Genomic DNA, 25,413 nt, shown 5'->3' on the forward strand with positions numbered 1-25,413 from the left:
CACTTTGTGTGTGCCTATATGCTAGTATGAGTGGTATTATCCCCCGTCTTATACTATATATTATTATAATATGAATAATGCGGAGTTATCACCCTTCCTATATTAACATATTCAATTAGAATGATCCGGTACTTTCTCCCTTCTCATAATAACACTCATTTTCTTTAAATTTGATCAAAGTCCTTATCAGAAATTTTATTTGTTTAAAGCAATTTATATACAGTGGGTGGAATTATTGCCCTTTACAATGATTTATATATTGAACTACACATTAGGGGTGGGTTCAAAAAACCGAAAACTTAGAAAAATTGAGAACCGAACAGGACCGAGGTTGAAAAAAACTGAACCAAACCGAATCTGGCCAGTTCGGTTTCAGTTTTTGAGGTTCGGAAACCGAACCAAACCGATATATATATTTAATTAATTTTTTATAATATTTTAATTATAAAAATCATAAAAATTAAAAATCAACAAAATCCTAGCCAGCCACTAGTAGTAGCAGCAGCCACACCTTTTCTATTTTTCATTCCCCTCTTCTCTCTCTCGTCCCCTACACCTCCAGTCTCCTCCATGTCTATGCCTCCAATTTCTCCATTCTTCTCCATTCTTCTCTCTTTGTTTCTTGATCTTCTCACTCCAAGGTAAAATCTCCAGTCTCTCTTATTTATTTTGTCGATTTATGGGTTTTTTTTAGGGTAAATTCCAAAGAGGGAGATTGAAATTTTGGTGTAAATTTATGGTTGTTGTTTTGGTTCGTATTTCAGATTTGTTTGATTTTTGTGTTGTGGGTTTGTTAGTTATTTGTGGGTTTGTGTTGTGGGTTCGTATTGCAGATATTTTTTCAAGTTTTGGTTCTTAAAGGATATTTCTTTATGATTATTGTTTGATGATTTGTTGGGAGCAGATTTTCATGGAGGGATTGGTTAGAACTCATGTTGAAGATTTGTTATATTCTTGTTACCCCGACGAAAGGATTATTCAACATTAAGGACTTTAGAATTTACAGAGGTTTCTGTTTGTATTGTAGATATTGATGATTTGTTTGATGCAGCCATCATTGTGAGTCGCCCCAGTTTGTATTCAAGCACCAATAAGAAATAAGTACGTTAATAAGCATTTAAGTAATAATCCAATTACCATCGTCACATCATTGATTTGTAAAATTTGATTTATAAATTTGGTCTCTTCAATATTATAGAAACGAGTTAACCAACCATTATAACTATATTGGTATTATCTTTCCTAAATTGTTTTTTTATAACGTACAGAACATGATATTTCTGGAAACTTCATCACAAACAAACACGGTATAAATAAATCGAACCACTAAATATAATTGTAAGATATATTTAATTTGGTCAACTTTTTTAGCGTGAAAATTGTGTACTATTGGAGTTGTTTATGCATACTTTTAAGCTAATGATTTTGTTTTCTTACTTTAATTTACGATTAAGGTTTGATAGCAATGGTTGGAAATTAAGCTGGCCAGCTCAGTATAATACATTACTGACAAACAGGAGAGTCACCGGCACTGCAGCTCGGCCTCACCCACTCACTCATCCATTAGTAATCATGCAACTTTGTAAGTGGAGTCGCAGTTGTGGGAGAGTCAGCTCGCATTGACTTTTTGACCTTTTCCATGGAAGGGAGGACTCCCCATTAATTATAAGGAAAATTAATGAAAAGGGTTTGAAAACTTTGAGTTTTAATGATAATGACAAAATAAAGGGTAAAGTGAATAGTACCATGATTGACTTTTTAGTGTAAAAATATGATTTTTCGTTAAAGTGAACAGTACCGAGTGCTTTTCGTTAAAGTTCCCTTAATTATATTGCCACTCATTTCTCACGATGCAAGAACTCATTACATAGCATGAGATATATTATTACAGGGAGTGTATCCCTTTGCTCTAAATGAATGGCGGTGCGAGGACTCCTATTGTTTTTGTTATCCTACTAGCTACTAGCTGCACGTTAATTTGTGGTTCGGTTCTGAGTACATGCAGTTCTTTCTACTAATGTTTTTGTTATCCTACTGGCTTTTGACTACTGCTAACTCGCGGTTTTGTTCTGAATGCACATAAAAATTGAATAATACTTGATTACTCAAAGTATGACTAGGAGCTTCTATTAAAAATTTCTTCGTATTCAATTCATAGAATTTCGTGTTTATGATCAAAATCGTTCATGTTATAAAGCACCCTATAAAAGTCATGTATGCAAAAAATCAATTAAAACTAAAGTTGTTTAGTTATCAAACTGTATAAGAACAGATGGACGATAGCAGTAAAAATATTACAAATTGTCTATTTATTACTACAGTTTGATTGACATACTGACCTTAGTTTTAATTCCTTTTATTTTTATTTTTATTTATTTTTATAGAAAAGACCTTTACAAAGTGATTTAGAATAGGAACGAATTTGACTATAAGCTTAGAGTTTTGTGAACCGAACACAAAATTTTAAATAGAAGTTCCAAGTTTCTATTTATCCTTAAGTTATCAAGCATTGTGGATAAAAATTGTCACCATCTCTAAATGAATGGTGGTGCTCCTCCTCGTATTGTGTTTGTTATCTTAGGAAAAAGATCATCTCTCGATCTATTATGTGGGGATCTTAGGATTCCCATATTTTAGCCATTTATCGTATATCGTGCGGTCAGTTTTCGTTAGATATTATTTATGTTTAATTTTAAAAATTTCAAATAATTTCTAATTTTACGATACACGATAAATAACTAAGATACAAGAATTTCTACAATTCCTGCAAACTGGATCCTGATGGAATCCAATTTCGTTATCTTAATGGGTACTGCCTATTCGCTACGTGGCTACTGGCCACTTCTCCTCCACTTGTTTGCTGTCGACAGAGATTAATTAATTAATTAAAATGACCGGACAACATTGTTTTCAACGGACATGTTTCACTATTTTAACAGTGAAATTTTCAATTCCATTCCTTCCAACCCCCGAGTTGTCTCCATCTCCAACAATATTGTTCTTATACCACTTAATTTATTATTAAAAAAATCTACAGATATTATTTCTTCTCATCCTATTTTTAATCTTTATACAAAAAAATATATAGCTACACTTTTAATGTAGAAATAGATTAGTTTTGAACTCCCCTTTAGTTAGATTCGAATTTTAAAATTTTACTTATACGTAAAGAATAACACTAAATTGTAATATTAAGTGACTTATTTTTTGTCCATTAATATAATTAAAACGATAAAAGACAATAACATTGATTATGTAATTTTTTATTTAATAAACGATAATATCAACACTAAGAAGGCGAGAAAGTGGCCAAGTCTCATAATCGACTAAAAATAATGTGGATCAAAACCTGTAGCAAGAAATGAAGGTAAGATCTCACATACACCTCAAATATGCAAGTGTCGTTGCTTATGCGTAAAAAAAAAAACAAAGAAAATTGAAATTTACATGCACTAGATGATAAAAAAAATCATAATTAGGCTTGTCTGAAGATTGAAAAACAAATACATCTTTTGACTTTGGAGCGGGGTAACACAGACGTGAAATTAATAGTGATTGAAAGGGAGCTCTGATAAGCATAGGAGGAAAGAAAAAAAGGAAACCCCTAAAACGAAACGCGCTGAAGAATTCAAAGGGCACGTCACTATCCAGTGAATCCGGCGACCGAAAAAAAAAAATTCTCAAACAAGAAGCAAAACGCCAATCCAACTGTCGGTCTCCTGTCACTTTCCATAATTTTTTGGACCACAAACCTCCACAAACGCGCGCGCTCGCACGCACACGGAGACTAAACAACTGTGTATCTCTCGCTATCACGCCTGCCTAACCGAGCACAAGAAGCCTCGACCAAAGGCTATGGACTAGCCTCCATACACTAGCTTGCCCAATAATTAGCGATAAGAGAATCTTCTATTTTGAGAATCTGTAACGACATTAACTACAAGATTATATTAGTTTAGATCAAAATATTTGTAATAGTGACAACTTAATAATGAAAAACCAACTAAAACTCATGAACTATTAGAAAACTCATTTTTTTTTTTTGCATTATTAAGTTGTCAAATATTTTAATTTTTTGAATTTAAAACTAATATAATCGTGTGACTAATATGAATTTCATCCTCACAGATTCTCACGGCTTTAGGAGAGCAAGAGTGACCTTTTGGAATTAAACTATTAAAGCAATAAGTTTGAAAGCTTCTACATTTTCAGAATGATTTGTAACATAGTGACATACCACATTAATTTCATCGCTGACATTATAATAACATCGCTAATAAAATAGTACCTGACCCGGGCCGCGGCGCGCCATTCCAGGGATCTTGTGCTCGAGCGCTGACTGATGCGTCAACTCAGCTCCGGTCTCTTTTGCACTGATCACTAAAGACCTTGGAATACCTGCCAACACATTCGGATAATCCAAAATCCTCCCAACACGTGGCCTATGGCGACGTGGGTGCGTAAAAAAGAAAAGAGAGGGACGTAAGGTTTCTCTCGCTTCCGGGCATAGTGGGCATCCAACGAGAGGCCCGGCCGCGGGCTATTTAGCTCAATACCGAGCGCGCACCTAACAATTGCGTCGTTACCACTGAGCTGTAAGGGCTCTCAACCACATGGATAGTTCAATGTGCTCATCAACGCCTGAGTATGACAGCTAATAATATGCCAACCAGGCTAGGTAAAACAACTTAAAACCAATAGATCAAGTACATCATTGTAACTGCCAGAATGTCTCAAAGTAACTCCGTTCATAAAACTACTCACTCCGTAATCACTAACTAGCAGTACAATTACACACCAACTGGTAATACATATAACGAGAACACGCTTCCGCGGGGAATTAAGCGAAGCTCATGATTGTACACAAACCAAACAAAAAGGAAAAGACCATCCTTTGGAAATGCTGCAGTTCTAACATGGTCCAAGAAGTGGTCTTCAGAAACCGAACCCAAGTTTAAATTGTGGTTTACTCCACTTTATCACATGATGATGCATCGGCTCCTTTCTTCTTGTGGTTGAGCTGAAACTTGCCTCTGTGACTCTGATGGGTTGTATGTAAACTCAGCTGTATCAAGCCCGTACTGATTTACGTGCAAGTCACCAGACAAAACAGAGCACAGGCATCAGATTCATAGGCTATAGAGGAGATTGTAGCAAAAAATAGAATGAATTTTTATATTTTCGATAGGAAAAATAAATTGACAAACGGAATTTGCCTAATCACCAAAATGTGGAAACCTGATAGTACTGGAACAATCAGCAAAAAGTCTAAAGCGCGCATGCTAACACGCTGGTCTTACTTTGAGACTTCAATAGCTATATTTCTATACTACCATCTCATACAAACTTTAAGGAAATATTTTTGCCGGAATCTCTCACCTTTTCCCTCATGCGTGTACTCCACGCATCATTTCTGCTTGGTGGTCGCTGATCAAGAGTCCCAGCAACAGGTGCACCAGTTGCCGGAACAGCTTGCCTGTTGGCAATCAATGGCTGCCTAATTTGTTGCCTTGGAGCAATGAGCTCATCATCACTGTCATATTCTGCTGGTCTGTTTGCTGCCCTAACCACTAGAGCTAGCAAGAAAAGTAGAGCCTGAAATTCCATGGAGAATCATTATCTATGCAACATATTGGCACAACAAAAAACCAAAAAAACCTTTAACTGGTGATATCCAAACCACTAAAACTAGATTCAAGAATCACAAACTAAAACTAGATTCAAGAATCACAACACAAGAACACTCATCTTAGCAGTGCTTTTGTGCAGCAGCTAAACACAGAATGCACAAAACCCTTATCCAGATAAGGGGGAGATGTTAACCAATATCTGGCAAAGCGGAAGAGGTTCATGAGAAAATTTTAACAACATCAAGGAACTTGCTGTCATTTTCCTTGTCTCTGGAACCAACATTAATGTCACATTTCAATGGTTTTGTTCTCGACTCTCATGCAAACATTTCTCTCAATCAATGTATTATTAAAAGGCGAAGGATTAGGCGAGGCGTTCTACAGATAGCTTTACCTAGGCAAAAGCCTTGAGGCCTCATGAGACTTAAGATTTTTAGTATAAACTACATATAATTACGTATATTATATAATATTTTGGTGGAATACTTGAGAGTCTTACAAGAAAAAACAAGAATAATTTTTTAAGAAGAAAAAAAATATAGCATTACACAAAAACAAATAAATACTGATTTTTCTTGCCGGCCACTTATTAAGGAATATAAAGTTATAAGATATTTTTATAGAAATGAGTCTCTAGAAATCTATAAAATAATATTAAATTTTATAGATATGTTGGGAGAATATGCTTTGAGATGCTGGATAGCTGGAAGTCACTTTAAAGGGAAACAGAATCAGCCAAAAAAATAATATTAAAAAAACAAAAAGCAAGCAAATGAAAGCACAGCAAACTACGCGGTGCTATGCATCTTCTTCAGGCAGCATTGGTGCTTCTGCAACTTCCATATTCAACCGAAATTATCCAGATTCCAGCAGCTCTTACACAAAAAAAGACGCCCAATTGACCGCCTAGGCGCGCCTTGACCACGTTTAGGCGAGTTTTCGCCTTCTCCCACTGGGCAGAGGCGATTTCACCGACGCCGCCTCCGAAGCCGCCTAGGCGCGCCTCGGGGAGCGTTTTTTATGACACTCAATATTTTTTTTTGTTTTTTTGGTAAGAAACATAATTTCTGTAATTTTTGGTAAGAAACATAATTTCATTACAGAAAAGAAGAATGTTAAGAAGCAGCGACAAGATCTCCACAATTTTTCTAGATCACTGATCTATAAAGAAAGTTTCTTCAATGTCATTGTCATGTAGGAATAATGCCATTATAAAAAGGGGCAGACTTTCACACATGAGCCAGTCAAAACTCCTTTTCATAGTGAAAAACACTTGAAACCCCATTTTGAAGAGGGGAATCCCCCTGAAAGCAACTGCTATTGCGCTTGACTATTTCGCAAGTGACATTAACACTTATAGGTGAAGGAGTTTCTTTTTCTTCCTATTTTCTTTTTTATTCTCAACTGTTGTTCACTCTTGGGCTTTTTGATAACTATTTCGTTTTCAGTTATCGTTTTCACTTTTATGAAATCTGAAAACTCGTTCGATAACTACTTTTTAGTTTTCATAAAAAAAAAAACTGATAGCCAAAAAGTGAAACTCAAACATATAAGAAACAATACGAGCTAAGATCCAAAGCATAGAACTTTTCTTCTAATGCTACATGTTGATTAGGCCAAGCCAGAACCAACTAAATGGTGGCAAGCATTCAAATCTAGTCAATGAAAAACAGAGGTAAATTCTCTGCAGAAACTTCAGGTAAGATAATTTTTTTGCCTCTTAAGTATACTTTTGCTTCCCTTTCAGTGTCTGCACTGCTTGCTAAAACATGTCCACCCCCTTTTATTCATCTTATATCTTTCTATACGGGTAAGAAGAGTTAGAAATATAATTCCAAATAAAGTAAGGGGAAGGGAGGGAACATCATCCAGAAACGAGACTATCATGCCAAGCAATCTTCCTTTAAATGATTAAATGATATAGCCATAAATCCACCCAAAAGAATATTTAATAAAAATCATACAAAAAGATGTCAAAACTGAAGATGCCAGGACGAGATTCTGGAATTGTGAGAATTACCTCGAAGACAACAGCTCCAAGAGCAACCCATCTAACAATGGTCCAGTGAGCTTTCAGAAATGCATATATCATCTCAAAATCTCCACTTGAATCCGTTGGTATTTCCTAAAGAGTAACTTGTGACACTGATTAGATAGCCAATCATAACATTACAATTTAAATTTTAAAACATCAGTTGATACAACACTTACATCTTCCCAGCTTTTGTCAAAGAATATAAAGGCGGCAGCTCCCAGCTCTACCAAGATCAAAAGGATCACCAGGACCGAATACTATGCTGACTTAAGGACCCCATTTTGTTAAATTTAAAATCAAAATAAAGAAAGCATAGGTGTATGCACATGCATGTTTTGGTATGACAGGCATACTATTATCACATAACGGATATGTCATGACACTATTACCAGATATACTTTTAGATAAAAAGAATTGAGTAATTAGGATACACAACTCAGGCAGCAGCCATTCCGTGTCATAGCACCCACGCAACCAAAACAAGAGATGATAAATATAATCGCTCCAATGCCAATAAACAAGTATATGAACCTGGAAAAGAATATGGTGTAAAAAATTGGAGGAAAAAAGAAAGAAGAATTAGCATCTTGAACTCAACACGTATAACAAACAATATGAGTGTAATCCTTAATGGGTCTTTATAATTAATATATATATATATATATGTGTGTGTGTGTGTGCGCGCGCGCGCAAATAAATTCATTAATATGGGATTATGGATAGATCTAGCATACGTAAGGCATAGGTTCCTTCAAGAAAAGTGTAAGCATAGGGAAAAAACATAAAACAATGATTGTAAAAGATAATATGGGAAACTCAGAAAAATAAAATGGACAACTTAATGCAATAAAAGTCAGCTCAATCTTCACTGTGCATCAGTTAACTTAGTGAGACGAACATCGCTTCCAGAAATAGTTGGGGTTGGCACTGAATAGTTGATTAGATCTAGCCTTTTAGATCAATAAGATTTATCAAGTAGAATCATCAGAAGGTCCTAAAAATTTACTTCAACGCTCTAGAGATGCCAACCAGCAACCGATTACTATATTGATGGGAACTCAACCCTTCATTATACAACTTGAATTATTAAAGAATGCAAATCACATACAAAACAGAACACTAATGGTACAAGTTACCTGTAGACAAAAAGAGGGTAGAATTTTGTGGGGTTACTGCAGAATGGCTGTCTTGTGGATAGTTTGTGGAAAGGATAGGAGGCTATTTATTATTGGCGAGTGGTGGTGGTGGAGTTTTCGGAGGGAGTGAGGTTCCTAATGTCAATTTGGTGATTGGTTTAAATAGAAATTAGGAAGCCATGTCGATCCAGCAACGCAGGAAGCCCTTGGAGAATGTCCAAGACTTTGTGTACATCCAAATTGTATTCAGACAAGAGCTAAGTTTCTAAATTAAACATTCATTTCACATCCAAACTATTCTTTAGATAATAGGATAGCTAATTTAGTGTAAATTTCAGTTGTTTTAAAGGAGGAGAAAAAAATGGAAGGCAATGATTTCATTCCTAAGAATTTCGATCATTTTCTTTATCTTTCTATTTGTCTAAAATCACATAAGGGATACGACATCTGATGGAAAATAAAAATATTAATCAAATGCAAGAAGGTAAGTCTAACACAAGAATACTTGTTACTTCTTATCTGTTTACAGCCACATCAAATATCAAAATAAACAACAGATTTCCTCAATCAGAATAAAATAAATGTGTAACTAGCCATAACTCAAAAGTCCAAAAACAATTTTAGTGAATTTGGTAGTAGACATACCAAGCTTTTGGCAAATTATCCAAGACACTAGTTGAAAGAGACACAGTCATGAGCAAAGGTCGGCTCAACCGTACCAAATCATGATCGTCGCCTACAGGTGAAGACATAACGGTTGAGTCCGAAGCTCTCAAGTATTCAACCAGCAAGTAGATCCCATAGCCCACCATGGCCAGCCCCACAAGGGTCAAAACAAAGTTCAACAGCTTCAACAGGCACTCCAAGCACCCCCTGCAGGCCATCCTCGACAACTTCTTCGACCCCTTCAATTTCCAAATTCAAATCAAATAGGTCTCTTCTATTTTATCACTTAGCCGACTACCTTCGACAAAAGACCCACATTTGGCCTGAAGATCAGTAACTCAATCACACAGTTCTGACTACTAACTACCACAAGTTCGCAATTAATTCCATAATTCACACATCGACTTGTGTTTGGTTGCTTGGAAAGTGTAGAAAAACTAGACACATAAACCATCTCTCCAACATTATGCTTTTCTAAGATCAGGGTAATAAATCAACTAAAATTATTTTTAAAAAATAGAAAACCAAAACTATATATGCAATTCAGCTCAAGCTCATCAAAAAATTTCCAGTCTTTCCCAGATACGTAATCACCTCAATTTCCCAACCTACTCAACTATCTAATTTTTTTCAAAAACCGAAAATTTAACCCATCCAGATTAACAAAATATCCATACGAAATAAAATACCAACAAACCATATATTTTCCTATCCGAATTTGAAATAAAAAAAAAACCCAAAAGAATAGTTTCATGATGGTTTGGAAATCTTAAAGAGATCGAAAGATGAGCGGAAATCAAAAGACTTACAGATTTAGAAGTCACGAGTACGAGGAGCTAGTCGGATTTCGAGCTTCTTCGGATTCTGATATCAGACACAGAGGAAGAGGAAGAGGAAGATGGGACAGAGACGATCTCAGCCAAAGGAGGAAGGTCGGTGAGGTTGTTGGTTTTTTTTTTGTTTTTTGTTTATTGCCAGCTGGCGTTTTTTTATTTGTACCCCACACCTCCCCATTTGTGCTCTGTCACCGTTTTATTTTCTATTTGCTGAATGACGTTAATGAACTTATCCATTTTCCGTTGGACCGTTTCTGTGTGCAGTTGATATAAGCTAAGGGATAATATGGTAAAATCACATATTAATAGGTTTTTAAAACAGAATTTTTTTTATTGTGCGAAAATGGAATTTAAAAAAACCAGAAAAGTTTGAACAATAAGGAAATGATAAATACAAAGGAAAACTAATGAAAAGGGCTTGAAAACTTTGAGTTTTAATGATAAGGACAAAATAAAGGGTAAAGTGAATAGTACCAGGATTGACTTTTTAGTGTAAAAATATGATTTTTCGTTAAAGTGAACAGTACCGAGTGCTTGTCGTTAAAGCTCCCTAAATACAAATCTCAGTCGTCAACTCTTAACAGTAGAGATGAATTTCATAGAAATCAAGAAATACACTGAAGAAGAAAGCTTAGAGGAGAGGCCGAAAGAATTACAATATATTTATCTAACTGTTTTAGGTATTACAACATCTTACTAAAATAAAGGAAAGGAAAAGGTATTTATACTATTCTATCTAGTAAGCCATATGTGCACATGTTTTGCACGTGTAGTGGTAATGACACAGCCTATATACTTATCCAATACCCCCTCAATCTTAGCAAGGGTACCCAAGCTTAAGATTGAAACAATGGCGGAGAAAATCTGGTCTATGCAGTCCCTTTGTCAACACATCAGCAATCTGATCCTTAGTACACAGATACTCTACTGATAAATCTCCCTTTTGAACTCGTTCACAAACGAAATGAAAATCAATCTCTAAGTGTTTGATCCGAGAGTGCTGAACTGGATTTAAACTCAATGCTATAGCAGATTGATTATCACAATATAGCACTGGAGGAGAAGGCACAAATTCGTGTAAATCCTTGAGTATAAGCCGAATCCAAGAAATATCAGCAGTGGTATGTGCTAAGGCACGATATTCGGCCTCCGTTGACCTCCTAGAAACAGATGACTGCTTTTTAGATTGCCAGGAAACAGGATTCCGCCCAAGATAAACAACATACCTAGTGATAGATCTTCGAGTGTTCAAATCAGCTGCCCAATCAGAATCACTATATGCAGTGACCGTAACTGGACCTCCAAAAATATATGTTAAGTCACAATGAAGTGTACCTTGGAGAAATCGGAGTATTCTTTTAACCATAGCAAAATGAATGTCAGTGGGAGCATTCATATATTGACACACATTATTCACAGCAACTGCAATATCAGGACGTGTAAATGTGAGGTATTGTAAAGCTCCAACCAAGCTACGATATAATGTGGGATCTGATAATAAGGTACCTTCATTGGATAAAACCTGATTATGAGGTTTGTAGGGTGTAGAGCATGGTTTACAGTCATCCATTCCAGCCTTGTGAATCACATCTTTAGTGTACTTGGCTTGATTAATAAACAGGTCCCCATTAGATTTATATGTAATTTGAAGCCCAAGGAAATAAGCCAATCGCCTCATATCCTTAAGATCAAATACTGCATTGAGAGTTGTGATCACAGATTGAATCATTTGTCGTCGACGTAGAGGAGTAAAATGACAACATCAACTCCATCAGTTCGAACAAATAAACTAGAATCTGACAGAGAGGCTTCAAAACCAATTGCTTGCAGATAACTAGTAAATTTATCATTCCAAGCTCGTGGAGCTTGTTTTAAGCCATAAAGAGACTTAACCAATTTGCAAACATGTGTAGGAAATTAAGGATGAACAAAACCTTGAGGTTGCTTCATATAGACTTCTTCCTGCAATTCTCCATGAAGAAATGCATTCTTCACATCGAGTTGTCTAAGTTCCCAATGATGTGTTGCAGCCAATGCTAAAACTAAACGCACTGTAGTATGTTGAACAACTGGACTGAATGTTCTGTATAATCCAACCCTTTTTCTTGGTTAAACCCTTGAGCCACCAGCCGAGCTTTATATCTTGATATAGAACCATCACTGTTTCTTTTAATTTTATACACCCACTTGCTTCCAATCACATTCTTATCACAAGAATTAGGAACAAGAGTCCATGTGCCTTGAGATTGAAGAGCATCAAACTCTTCTTGCATTGCCGATTGCCACTGAGGAATAGATAGGCTTGTTTGAAATTTGATGGTTCAGAAGCATCCAAAATATCAGCAATAAATGTGAAACCCCCTGAAAAATGAGCATCATCTGCTGGAGTTAAGGATGCCACTTCTAGAAATATAGCAGTCAAAGCGGAGTAGTCCTTTCTGGTAATTGCACCTGTTTTCAATCTGGTCTGAATACCTTGTGATAGAGACACATTCTCTGTGGTAGGATAAATAGATGAAGTAATAGTAGGTAACTCCACTTGTAACTGTTGTGATTGAAGGACAGGCAACATAGAAGTAGGGCGGGAAAGAGTAGCAGGTGAGGTAGAGTCCTGTGCATTTTCCAAAGAACCTGAAGAACCAGAAGAAATAGAGTTGAGATGCCGTGATGTAGAGCTAAGAGATTGTGAAGATGAAATATTCTGGAAATCTTGATGATCATCATCATTAACACCATGTGCCATTGGAACTGATAGCTGAACAAGAATAGGTGTCACATGACTATTTGAACCAGAAGAAGTTGTAGTTTTACTAGCTATATTAATACCATTCTTGTAAGAAAACACAGTCTCATCATGATAAACATGGCGAGAAATGAGAACTTTCCTAGTTGACAAATTATAACAGATGACACCTTTATAACCTTGTGGATATCCCAAGAAAACACACTGAGTGGATCTGGATTGCAATTTATTAGTATTATATGGTCTGAGGTAAGGATAGATTGCAGAGCCAAAGATCTTTAAATTCACTAGATCAGGTTGCTTGCCAAACAATTTTCCAAATGGGGAGTCCATATGAAGAGTCTTGCAAGGCATCCTATTAATAAAAAAAGCAGCATGTGTTATGGCATAAGACCAAAACTTATGAGGTAACTTAGCAACAGATAACAGTGTAATTGCTGTCTCAATTAGGTGTCTATGCTTCCTCTCAGCTAGACCATTATGTTGGGGTGTGTATGGGCATGAAATATGATGTAAAATACTATGTGTAGCCAAATATTCCTTAAATGCATTGTTGAGAAACTCTCCACCACCATCAGACTGTAACATTCTAACTATAGTCTGAAATTGATTCTCAACATAAGCACAGAATTTGACAAATGAACTGAAAACCTCTGATTTATTTATTATAGGAAAAATCCATACAAACCTAATAGCTTCATCTATAAACAACACATAATAGCGAAACCCCTCAACAGAAACTGGAGAAGGTCCCCATACATCACTATGAATCTTATGAAAAGGTATGTCTACTGTATCAACTCTAGCAGAAAATGGAAGTCTACTCATTTTTCCCTCAAGACGATGTGAGCAAACTTTACTAATGTCATCGGAAGAACAAGCTATAATTGAGTTCCTAAGCATAGTTGCTAAGATTGCATTTGAAGGGTGTCCACATCTCTGATGCCACAAAGAAGATTGCACTGTATGTCCCAAATAAGCAGAAGGAGTTGCACCTTTATTCAACAGTGTTGGAAAAATATGCAAAGGTACTCTGAACAACTCATTATTGCTACTCTTTCTGTGGTGGAGGATTGCCCTTGTTGCCTTGTCCTGCACGAAAAATTGAATGTCAGCACATATGAACCAACTGTGATTGTCTTTACACAGTTTCTTAACAGACAAAAGATTAACAGTTAGTATCGGCATATGTAAAACACTATTAAGAGACAAAATATGAGAAGGAGTTTGCAGAGTGCCATGACCAATATTTTGTACATCCAAACCTTCACCATTACCAACTATTATCTTCTCAGTGCCTTCATATGGTGTAGAGTGAGCAAGAACTGTTAAATCTGGGGTCATGTGATAAGAGGCACCAGAATCAAGAATCCACGATTCTTCATTTGAAGTGGCTGCAGAAGCTTAAGCATTCATAGCTGGAAAACAATTAGAAGAGAATGACACAGGTTGAGAAATGAATGAAGGAGTTTTGATTGACATTCACAAACTGAGGGGATTGGTTATTGTGGATAAAGTGTGACGGAGTAGTGATCATTCCCATATCAACTGCATTAGGGGACATAGGAAAACCTTGATATGCAAAATTGGCAGATAAGGAAGGAGATGGCTGAGCTCCTTGATATGCATAATTGTTCCGATGCCTACAGTTCAAGACAATATGACCCCGTTTTCCACATATTTGACATTCTTGTACAGTTGAACCATTATCATTTCTAAAAAGACATGTAACTGCTACATGACCCTTTCTCGAGTAGATTTGGCACTCAGGAATAGGCTCAAACCGATTGGATGTATTTCCTGACCACTGTTACCAATTATTTCTAGATCTCGACCCATTAAATTTCTGCTTATAGCCTCCATTTCCCATTGGTCTATAATTGTTTCCATTGAATGATCTGCCAATCATATTATTTCCTGAGTAGCCGTTGGACTGAAATTGATTACCATGATAACCTGTAACAAATGATGAACTTCCAGAAAAACTAGAACCAACAGTCAGAGAAAACTGTGCATTAGAAGAACTGCCTAATGGAGCTGAAGATGCAGGGAACTGAGAGTAAGAACTCCCAGTATGATCATTAGAAGCATTAGCATTAACATACATGGCATACATACTCTGAACCAAATATTGCATTCTAGTTTCAATTGTCTTCTCTGCACCAATTAATTGAGCCCGAAACTCTTTAAGTGTAATCGATGATTCTCTAGCTAAAATAACAGTCCGAATCATATCATAATCAGAAGGTAAGCTAGTTAGTGCAGCAATGATGAGATCATTGTCTGGCATTTTCTCTCAAGCAGCCTATAATTGATCTTTAATAGCCTTTAACCTCAACAGATATTTATCAATAGTATCCCCCCTTTCTGCATAGTATGTAATTCTGCTTTGAGATGATTGACACTAGCTTTAAACACAGACATATATCTATCCTGTAAAGCAGTCCATGCCTCATGAGAGGTCTTACAGCCTACCACATGTTCTATAGCATCATCACTGAGTGTAGCAATTAACAAGCTTAACAACGCCATATCAATCTCAATCCATTCTTTATAAGCTGCATTTATCTCATTGGTAACCCCTAATTCAAAAGTGATAACAAACTTGGGAGGGCATACATAATCACCAGTTAAATGATCAAAGAAATCATAGCCACGAAGAACCGAGCCAAATTGATAACTCCATTTAATGAAATTATCATCAGTCAGTTTAATAGTGAGCATACCCAACAAATTTTCGATCCGCACTTGATTTGCCATGATATGAAGACAAAAACAGAGAAGCAATCAAAACTATGTCGGTGTGAAAATACCCAGAAAGACCCAGATGCAAGATGAGTCAGTGGATAACTCAAGATGAACAAGAATTGCAAATCTGATTTCCAACTACGAAGACAATCACTATACGATCGCAGAGAAGCAAGAATCACATATATATATGTCAACAATGGCAATCGGCCTTGAATCAATTCAATTACTTCAAGAAACTAAATTCTTAACAAATATTGGCATCGGCCTTTCATCAAATCAACATATAACTCTTCAATTAACAAAAAAACTATGGCATCAGCCTTCAATCAACTCAAATCACTTCAAGAAATTGAAAATTCACAACAAATTTTGGCATCGGCCTTTATCAAATCAACATATAACTCTTCAATTAACCAAAAAACTATGGCATCGGCCTTCAATTACACTTTAATTCAAACGAAATTTTAGAAGAACACTAAACTCTTTTAGGGTTTTCAACGCAAAGAACAAATGTCCAGAGACAAAGCCCAGAAGTAATATCACCTTCTTACCAGTCGAAGCAGTGGAAACGATGAACCAGTACCATTGTGCAAGCAAGAACAGCTCTGGATACCATCTTAACAGTAGAGATGAATTTCATAGAAATCAAGAAATACACTGTAGAAGAAAACTTAGAGGAGAGGCCGAAAGAATTACAATATATTTCTCTAACTGTTTTAGGTATTACAACATCTTACAAAAATAAAGGAAAGGAAAAGGTATTTATACTATTCTATCTAGTAAGCCATATGAGCACATGTTTTGCACGTGTAGTGGTAATGACACAGGCTATATACTTATCCAATATCAACCACTATGGCCTTCTCATGGAGAAATTTTTTTATTGTGATCGGAATGTAGGTGGTATACTACATGTTTTTATATAAGTGGTGAAAATTTTATTTTTTAAGTTATTAACTTTTTAACACACATGTTCCACTATTTATATAGTAACATGTAGTGTACCACCCCATATTTCGGTTAGATTGAAAAATCTCTCCTACTAGTGAGGGTGCCATAGTCTTTGCCACGTAACATTTTTCTGACCTTGTAATTTGAAAAAAAGATACCTATTAAAAATGTATCTTAAATTAAAATAATTCTTATTTCATTTCATATATATATATATATATATATATAAAGAAAGAATGCCAGTTTGGTGAAGCATTCAAAATGTCAAGAATATTCTCGCTTCAGGAAAAAAAACACAAAATCATCCTAATAGAATACGGTTAAAATCGTAATACGCAACTATAATAGGGCTGAAATCGTAATGCACACAATATAATATTCAGATATGTTTTTACAACTGTTAGATGAAAGACATCCCCCATTCAAACAAATTGTGACCCTTTAGATGAAAGACATTCTACAAGCAGTTACTACAATGGAAACTATAACCAACCGCATGTTCAAGAGGCTACAACAGCTTACTCAATCCACACTATTCATAGAAAAAGGAGAAACGAACTCAACCGCGCATAACCGTTTCTCACATCGTCTGTTTTATGCTTCTTCTTCGTCCGCTTTTATCGTCTTAAATTTCCTATTCATTTTGCTCAGTTTTTGTTCAATTTCGATAAGGTATTATAGCTCGGAGCCGATTTGCATATTTTAAAAATGGTGGACGCTGGGCTAAAAACTCTTGGACAGGTAATTTAATTTCAACGCCAAGATCATTCGTTACTTTTGGATAATTTTGATCTTCTACTAATTTCGACTGAATTCTAAAAAAAAAATTTAATTTGCTTAGTTTAATTTGTAGTTGTTCATTTCTAATGAAGAGCTGTGAATGTTATGAATTACTACAGGTTTAAACTAACGATCTGTTCAACAATATGAAATTGCTTTGTGTTTTAAGATCTTCATTCGAATAAAGTTTCGTTATTTCGTATGGTAACAGACATCCGTTTGCAGTTCGGAGCCGATGTGCGTATTTTGAAGATAGTGTATGCTGGGCCAAAAAGGCTTGGACAAGTAATTCAATTTCAATGGCAAGACCGTTCATTTGTTTTTTTTTTGCGTAAGTTTGGTCTTTTGCTAATTTCGACCAAAAAAATTTAATTTGTAGCTTCTCTGCATGAAGCGTCCTCCCTCCTCCTACTACCCCACATCACTATCTTCTAAAAGAATTTGTTTGTGAATTGAGAGATTGAATTGCTGCTTGGAAATTCGGAAAATTTATGGTATGTGTATGGTATTTTAGGCTTAGGATACAGAAAGATTGTGTCTTTGATGTATAATTAATATTGAATTTGATGAACTTGATTAGATTTTGCATTGTTTTAGGCCACTGCATATTAAGTCTGTGATAAAAATTAGGGATTGTTTGTGTGATTTTTTTTTTGTATTCATAATTGTTCAGCATAATCAAAATTACAGTTTTTTTTTGGTGTGCTAATTTTCAGGTACTCTGTATTAGTAATTGCTTATTTCAAGAGGGAATGCAGGGATATGATAGAGATGTAACCAAATTTCCAATCTTCAACCATTGACTTTTTGTATGTAAATTTTTTATCACGATACTTTATTATTTTTTGGAGAAATTAGTTTAACAATTGATATATGTTGTTTTGGCATAGGAATATGGTCGGTCAAGCGATGAATATGAGGATTATGAGGACAATGAGGATGGCGAAGAATATGAAGAGGAAGAGGAAAATTCGGAAGAGTTTCACCCCCACTACATTTGCACCTTACAATTTCCAGTTGGATTGAAATCCTCCATCTTCTTCCATATGCTCACCAGTCTCCTCAAACGGAATATTCAAAAGGATAAACATGGGATGAAACTATAAAGCAATGGCAGTTTTGTGAGAAAGAACACAAACTGTAGAGCATAACGGGTTCTTTTGTTTCTTTGCAGATGAATGGAGAACTTTAAGGCATTTCTCATGTGGATTTTTCTTATAGAAAAGGTATGGTATTTTGTATGATCTTACCTACTTTTTATTCGAGTGTCGTGTGATTGTTTTCTAATAAACTTAGGCTATCCATATTTTTTTTCCTTATCTCTTTCCTATGTTACTTACTGTAGGGATGCATCTGAGTAGTTTTACATGAGATCTAAATGGGAAAAATAAAAATAAAAAATCCTTCTGACGATAACAAAATGAATACTTATGGCAAGAGGATCAAAGTACTCCCACACTTCTGATTCTAATGGAATGCAATATGATTACCCAAAAACCTTACACAGTTAAAATAATTGAACTAATTATACAAGAGAAGTTAAACTGTAAATCATATTCAATCATAAGGACAAATAACCCTGCAGAAAATTGTTCATGCCCATAATGTGGTCATCCGAATTTTGTATTGACTGGTCCATTGATTTTTCTGAAGGAAATCATAATATAGGCATGTTGCGATATGATTGACATAGTTTAATTAGATTGAAACCAGACATACCCATCTAATGTATATGTTGTATGCATTCGTCATTTTTAGGGGCGTGTAGTGCCCGTGATTAAAAAAAGGCCTCTCACATGAGTGTAAGCGTATGTGGAGATATAAGGTTTTGATCTCCCTCATTTTGATATATGATTGGATTTTTATTGTAGTAGATTCGATTTGCAAAATTACAATTGCTTTGCTCTTAGTTCTCCACGATTGTTTTATCTGTTATTGTTTCATTTCTTTTCATTCCGTGTGTTTTTTTTTCTTGACTGGCCAAGAACAAGATAAAGCTTTTTGATTGTTTGGATCAACAAGGAATGATAAGCATTTTTGCAAGCCATTTGAAGTCTGTTGATGCACAAAACTGGAGATCTTGGAACAACGTAAATCCGACCGTGAATGTGCAAGAATGTAAATAACACAAGATGCATCGTGGTTCACCCCAAGGTTTGGGCTACATCCACACTGATATTGTATTTCTTTGTTTGTGAGCCTTGTGGCTTTGTATGTGAGGAAGAGTGCTTCTGAGGATGAGAGAGCTGTCTCCCACGGCCTAAGAATTGGCCTCCCCTAATGAGGAGAGTGATGAGTCCTTTTATAGAATAAGGGCTCCTCACTTATTACATATTTGCCCCTCAATTTATTACATAATGACATTTGAGTCCCCCGAGTATTTATACGAGATCTAAATATGAAGGCCCTAAGTATGGTACAAACAGTAGTCCCCCAAGTCTTCAGTCAAGAGAGTATTTTGGCTGGAGATTTGAAATTTAGTCCATGTGTGGGCCGAAGTAACTAGATGTCGTCTAATACTTGATATGAGGCGGTGCTCAAAGTGAAATGATGCTCAACTAGAAGTATCACATGTTATGAGACTGCTCGGCTTGTGGCTTATGTTGCATTGGTTGGCTCGGCTTGTGGCGTTGAAGGTAAGGGATTCCCTTTTATATAATAAGGGCTCGCTCCTCAATACATAAATGATGGGCTAGAGTTGATACTCGCGGCGAGGTGGTTACTCAACAGGCGGCGATACTCTCTAATGATGGTGATGGAGTCCCTTTTATAGGCTAAGGGCTCGCTCCTTAATACATAAGTGATGGGTTAAGAGTGATGCTCGCGGCGAGACGGTTGCTCAGCAGGTGGCGATGCTCTCTAATGAAGGTAGGGGAGTCCTTTTTATAAAATAAGGGCTCGTTTCTCAATACATAAGTGATGGGTTAGGAGTGATGCTCGCTGCGAGGCGGTTGCTCAGCAGGCGGCGATGCTCTCTAATGAAGGTGGGGGAGTCCATTTTATAAAATAAAGGCTCGCTCCTCAGTACATGAATAATGGGTGCTCTCTAATGAAAGTGAGGGAGTCCCTTTTATAGAATAAGGGCTCGCTCATCAATACATAAATAATGGGCTAAGTCCCCCAAGTATTTTTCATGAGGCCCAGTTGAGGCCCAATATATGGTACATAATGTAGTCCCCCAAGTTTTCGGTCAATAGAGTATGTTGGCTGGAGATTTCAAATCGAATCCATGTATGGGCCGAAGTGGCGGTTGTTCGGAGGCGGTATTTGTATACCTTGCACTGAAGCTTTGTAGGTAAGCTTTGCAAGTGAAGCTTTGAAGCTAGAGCTCTGTAAATGAAGCTTTTGAAGCTAGATTGACATGAGTGATGCTTATGGATGCTGACATGAGTGATGCTCATGAATGTTGACATAAGTAATGCTCATGAATGTTGGCATGAATGATGGTCATGAATGTTTATGTATGATTTTCATGAGTGATGCTCATGAATATTTATGTATGAATGACATGAGTGATGCTCATGTATAATTTTAGAGTACTGGGCGTACTTTTGATCACCTAGTGGGTGATAATAGCGGCAGGTTGCCGAATAATTTTGGAGTACTGGGCGTACTTTTGATCACCTGGTTGGTGATAATAGCGGTAGGTTGCCGAATAATTTTGGAGTACTAAGCATACTTTTGATCGCTTGGTTGGTGGTACTAGCGGCAAGCTACCAAATAATTTTTTGTAGTACTGGACGTACTTTTGATCACCTGGTTGGTGATAATAGAGGGCCTGACTCTTTTGGGCATATGGGCATTCGCCCTCCACATAAAATTCCAGCCCATTATTTTGGGCTTGCCCTTTTTTATTTTTATTTTATTTTATTTTATTATTACCCTCTGATGGAGTTATACAGATGTCTCCGAAAGATAAGAAAAATAAATCACATCATTCAAAACAAAGGTTTCGACAGTTGCAGATCATTGGTGCGTACTGCACCTATTGCGTACTGGAGAGTTTTTTCTTCTTTTCCTTTCCTCTTTCCACCGCACCTCTCTTTTTGTCTCTGTCATGCATGTGCACCCAATTAATCATTAATCTTTTCTTTACCGTTTGTCCCTTACCACTTGCGGTCCTGCTTATTCAAATCACAATCTCTCAGATTTTATTCTCTTCTCTACTTTTGCTTTTCTGCTTTGCAGGTTTACAGCATGGGTGAGCAGTGACTGTAAATCCACTTCCTCATCGACTTTTCTCATCTCTAGACATCATTCTTTAGAAGTGGAATCTTATCTTGTTCTGTGCTTTCCACTTTTGGGTTTGGCGGTGCTAGGTGGGTAAAGTCGGGCAGACACGCCAGTCTTGGGGAAGATGACGATGTCTTTGGATAAAACTCTGGTTTGTGGATCGAGGTCGGGATGAGCGACTTGGGTTCCGGTGAGTCTGCCGATTGTGCCATCTTTAAGGACTCGGAGGTATGGAAGGACGTCAAGTAACACTTCCGGTGAGGTGGTTGTAGCCATTTGTCTCATTCATGAATTCATCGCCGACACCAACCTGACCGACTGCCTCCGTAACCGGAAGAATCCGAGCTACACTGTCCAATCGTCGTGGCTCTCCAGGATGCAGATCGCCATCAACCTTACCCACGGCTTCGATTACATCCACCACCTCGTCTCTGAGCAGGACCACTTCGTGGTCAGCGCCAATTGCCATTTAGGTACAGCGGAACTTTACGGTGAGACCCAGGCTTGGCTGACAAAACTGCAGGCCACACGTTGGTACATGGCGTCGGAATTTCAGGTCACCAGAATCGTGACCCAGAAACGGTAACGACAGCGTGTATAGGAGAATGAGAGTGATTGAGTCAGTGAGGGAGGCTGTGAGAAGTGGGGGATATGGCGGGGTGAGGAAGTGGGTGGATGTGATAAAGGGGGAAATGTGAGTGGATGCTTGAAACCTTCAGATTTTAGGAGGAGGAGTTTGATGTCGGGGCTGCGACTCCGGGAACGGAGAGCACTCTAATCACCGAAGTGAAAGAGATACTTCCTTTATATATAAACATGAAATCAGAGAATTGAGGCATTAATCGATCCGATGGCTGATACTTGGAAATGATTGCAGAAAATGCGACGACTTTCTTGGCTGATTCCCGCGGTCCAATTTTGTATCACGTATCCATAAATCCACCTCTGATTTGCAGAAATACAATCCCACAAGGATAGAGAGAGATTCTTCAAGTTGAAAAACCTTCTCTCCTCCATCTTCTCTCATCAACTGATCCCATCACCGCCCCAATCCCTTTTCCAACCGTTGATTTAATCGATGCAGTGCGAATGACAGCTATGAAATCTGCAGCTATGTGGGTTTGTCGACGTCAAGGCTGGTGAAGGACCCGACTTCATCTTGGCGAGTGAGATCGAGCTCGGTGTGGCTGAGGACAAGATTGGTGAAGTGAAGTCAATGGCTTGTATCTGGAAGATGATGGCGGAGCCGACGAGGTCACCGTGACTGGCTATAAAGGTCTACGCAGACTTGTTGGAGATGAGGAAAACTATTGTCTGGTCACGGGTTTAAAGCATCGATTTGTGTTTGGTTACAGAGATGGGAAAGTTTCTTTTTTGTTTTGTTTTGGTTTCCGTGTTGATTGACCGAGAGAGGAGAAAGAGGTGGTTGGAGGTCTGCAAAAGTTTTCTAGAGAAGCCCAAAGAGTGAGGTTTTTGGGTTCTCGGGTTTCTGCAGATTCACAGTGGAGGTGAAAAATTGAGAAAGAACCGACACAACTTTTTGTATCGATTCCCACAGACGGCACCAAATGTTGATGCACAAAATCGGAGGTCTTGGAACAACGTAAATCCGACCGTGAATCTGCAAGAATATAAATAACATAAGATGTATTGTGGTTCACCCCAAGGTTTGGGCTACGTCCACACTAATATTGTATTTTTCTGTTTGTGAGCCTTGTGGTTTTGTATGTGAGGAAGAAAGCTTCTGAGGGTAAGAGAGCTCTCTCCCATGACGTAAGAATTGGCCTCCCCTAATGAGGAGAGAAAAGAGTCATTTTATAGAATAAGAGCTCCTCACTTATTACATATTTGCCCATCTATTTATTACATAATGACATTTAAGTCCCCCGAGTATTTATACGAGATCTAAATACGGAGACCCTAAGTATGGTACAAACAAAGTCCATCCAAATAAGAATTTAGGACTATGTGTTGTCTTGCTTAATCAGGTTTTTGTTTTGGGTTTTATATATCTTAGTTTCAAACAATTCTATGTGGCTTCATTTGTATGCTTTTACTTCAATGTTTGGGTGAGAAGTTGGACGTCTTCTTTATTTGAAAAATAAATAAATAAATTTCCTCTTTTCCATGGTGATCAGTGCAAAGAGAATGAACCACTGGAGATCTGCTATGCCAAAGAGAAAACAAGTATGGAAGATGGAGATTAGTTCTTGACTACTCTCATTGTGGAGGACAAAAGTATAAACATTAAATACAAAGGTTTTTGAATTATATGTGGATTGAGGAGAAAAATATAACAGTATATGAAATATAATTTGCTTTCCATGTGTAGTGAATGGAATAACAAATTTCTGTATAATTTTTGTACTTTTGCAAACAAGTACCACCTGATAACGAATTGTCAATTTTACTTGCAATTGGTGAGAAACAACATTTTTAATGTACACAACGTTGACATAGAAATTTATAAGTTCAATTAGCATTTGATTAAAAATCAATGCCTATAGAGAAAAGGATATCAAACCAATGTTTTCGGAGCAGTTGGGTGAATTCTAAAAGCCTGTGCTACAAATTGCTTTTCACTGGTAGGATTTAATTTCCTTGCAAACAAAGTTAACTTTCAATTCCAGAGATTCTGGATTCTGATTCAAGATCTTTGGTTTCGTTCTTATCATCAGACAAGGCCTTGAGAAAAAAAGATATCACACACTTTGTAATTCATCGTCTCTGCATACGATTGCAATCACTTATATCTAATACGTATGACCAACAATCAATTCAGTTTTATATTCAGAGCTTTGCCATTTTCTCTTGATACATTTTTTCTGCATTTTGAACTGTAATTGCAATCGTACGCATTCCTTTGCTACACCAAACTGAATGATTAAGGTTTTTTCTGCATTATGTACTGTAATTGTAATTGCATTTTGTACATTTTTTCTACAAGTTCTTTTTTTTCAAAAATACAATGTCCAAATTCATATTAGTTGTACTCTATTTGTAGCGCTGATGTTGCAGAATTTATTGTCATCATTGAATAATGGATTTCAAAGATAACAATATGGGTAATGTTAGGAAGACTAAATTTATAGACAATATTTGTGCATTTTATCTTTCTTAATAGTCGGAAAAATTCAGATTTCATACTTATTTGTTTTGGTGTGTGTGATAAAAAACGTTTGATAATGTGGCACCAATGATAAAAAAAAATAATAACAATGGCTACAAATTGGCATACATGGTTTCGACATATGTAAAAGTTCTTTGGGTGTAACACCCGAAATTACAGAACAATAAGCCTTGACTATGTGCGTTAATTAGAAAGCATGGTTATAATAATAATAATTTCTAACACAATCGTAGAGAAAAAAAAATATCATAAGGAGATGATTGAAGAAAAGAAAATAATAAGAAATTGTTATGACATTCTCACATGCATAACCAAAAGAACACATCTTTAGGGGCGCTGCCTCTCACATGTGCGTGAGCGTGTGCGGAGAGGCTAGTTGAAAATAAAATGTGGACATATATCTTAGGCTCATATCTTTTGGGAGGCAAATTTTCTTACTAATGTCATTACTAGCATTGGACACTACATTCATGATACTTTTATTTAGGATATGTCTTTACCAACTATTGCTAGAAATGTTTT

At 36.7% G+C, this 25,413-nt stretch overlaps 3 protein-coding genes and 1 long non-coding RNA gene across 12 annotated transcripts; 2 read left to right on the forward strand and 2 right to left on the reverse strand.

The window, feature by feature from the left end:
* Window positions 1-404: 404 nt before the first annotated feature.
* On the forward strand, window positions 405-1,145 carry LOC108173580 (uncharacterized). Its single transcript, XR_011581920.1, has 2 exons — window positions 405-641; window positions 905-1,145. It is a non-coding gene; the product is annotated as an uncharacterized lncRNA (long non-coding RNA).
* A 3,503-nt stretch (window positions 1,146-4,648) lies between these two features.
* Window positions 4,649-10,505, reverse strand: LOC103415953 (tobamovirus multiplication protein 2A-like). Of its 4 annotated transcripts, none has more exons than XM_029104486.2 (7): window positions 10,277-10,505; window positions 9,447-9,706; window positions 8,097-8,196; window positions 7,842-7,922; window positions 7,651-7,755; window positions 5,380-5,595; window positions 4,649-5,081 (listed from the first exon to the last, which is right to left on the reverse strand). In XM_029104486.2, exons 2-7 carry the CDS (start codon window positions 9,683-9,685, stop codon window positions 4,980-4,982), a joined length of 843 nt encoding a protein of 280 aa, XP_028960319.2. In that variant the 5' UTR covers window positions 9,686-9,706; window positions 10,277-10,505; the 3' UTR covers window positions 4,649-4,979. The 4 variants fall into 4 exon arrangements, with proteins under 4 accessions (XP_028960319.2, XP_028960320.2, XP_028960321.2 ...); XM_029104487.2 differs by having other exon boundaries at window positions 9,447-9,761; window positions 10,277-10,485; XM_029104488.2 differs by having other exon boundaries at window positions 9,447-9,765; window positions 10,277-10,485.
* Window positions 10,506-11,120: 615 nt separating this feature from the next.
* Window positions 11,121-12,032, reverse strand: LOC139196742 (uncharacterized mitochondrial protein AtMg00810-like). Its single transcript, XM_070823080.1, has one exon. It carries the CDS (start codon window positions 12,030-12,032, stop codon window positions 11,121-11,123), a length of 912 nt encoding a protein of 303 aa, XP_070679181.1.
* Window positions 12,033-17,295: 5,263 nt separating this feature from the next.
* LOC139196987 (uncharacterized) lies at window positions 17,296-24,192 on the forward strand. Of its 6 annotated transcripts, none has more exons than XR_011581921.1 (4): window positions 17,296-17,489; window positions 18,245-18,301; window positions 18,419-18,754; window positions 23,900-24,192. XR_011581921.1 is itself a non-coding variant. In XM_070823395.1 (3 exons), exons 1-3 carry the CDS (start codon window positions 17,457-17,459, stop codon window positions 18,632-18,634), a joined length of 306 nt encoding a protein of 101 aa, XP_070679496.1. In that variant the 5' UTR covers window positions 17,296-17,456; the 3' UTR covers window positions 18,635-18,842. The 6 variants fall into 6 exon arrangements, 1 of the variants encoding a protein (XP_070679496.1); XR_011581922.1 differs by lacking the exon at window positions 23,900-24,192 and adding an exon at window positions 17,740-17,859 and having other exon boundaries at window positions 18,245-18,337; window positions 18,419-18,842; XR_011581924.1 differs by lacking the exon at window positions 23,900-24,192 and adding an exon at window positions 17,740-17,859 and having other exon boundaries at window positions 18,419-18,842.
* The last annotated feature ends 1,221 nt before the right edge of the window (window positions 24,193-25,413 follow it).

The sequence above is a fragment of the Malus domestica genome, chromosome 06 (genome assembly GCF_042453785.1).
Source record: "Malus domestica chromosome 06, GDT2T_hap1".
Classification (NCBI taxonomy): domain Eukaryota; kingdom Viridiplantae; phylum Streptophyta; class Magnoliopsida; order Rosales; family Rosaceae; genus Malus; species Malus domestica.

Coding starts and splice junctions, on each gene's coding strand:
- LOC139196987 (XM_070823395.1), top strand. CDS start 17,457: ATGGTGGACGCTGGGCTAAAAACTCTTGGACAG. Junction 17,490..18,244: donor GGCTAAAAACTCTTGGACAG/GTAATTTAATTT, acceptor GCTAATTTTCAG/GTACTCTGTATTAGTAATTG. Junction 18,302..18,418: donor TGCAGGGATATGATAGAGAT/GTAACCAAATTT, acceptor GTTTTGGCATAG/GAATATGGTCGGTCAAGCGA.
- LOC103415953 (XM_029104486.2), bottom strand. CDS start 9,685: ATGGCCTGCAGGGGGTGCTTGGAGTGCCTGTTGAAGCTGTTGAACTTT. Junction 8,197..9,446: donor GATAATTTGCCAAAAGCTTG/GTATGTCTACTA, acceptor ATTCTTTTCCAG/GTTCATATACTTGTTTATTG. Junction 5,596..7,650: donor TTGGAGCTGTTGTCTTCGAG/GTAATTCTCACA, acceptor ATGGAATTTCAG/GCTCTACTTTTCTTGCTAGC.
- LOC139196742 (XM_070823080.1), bottom strand. CDS start 12,032: ATGATTCAATCTGTGATCACAACTCTCAATGCAGTATTTGATCTTAAG.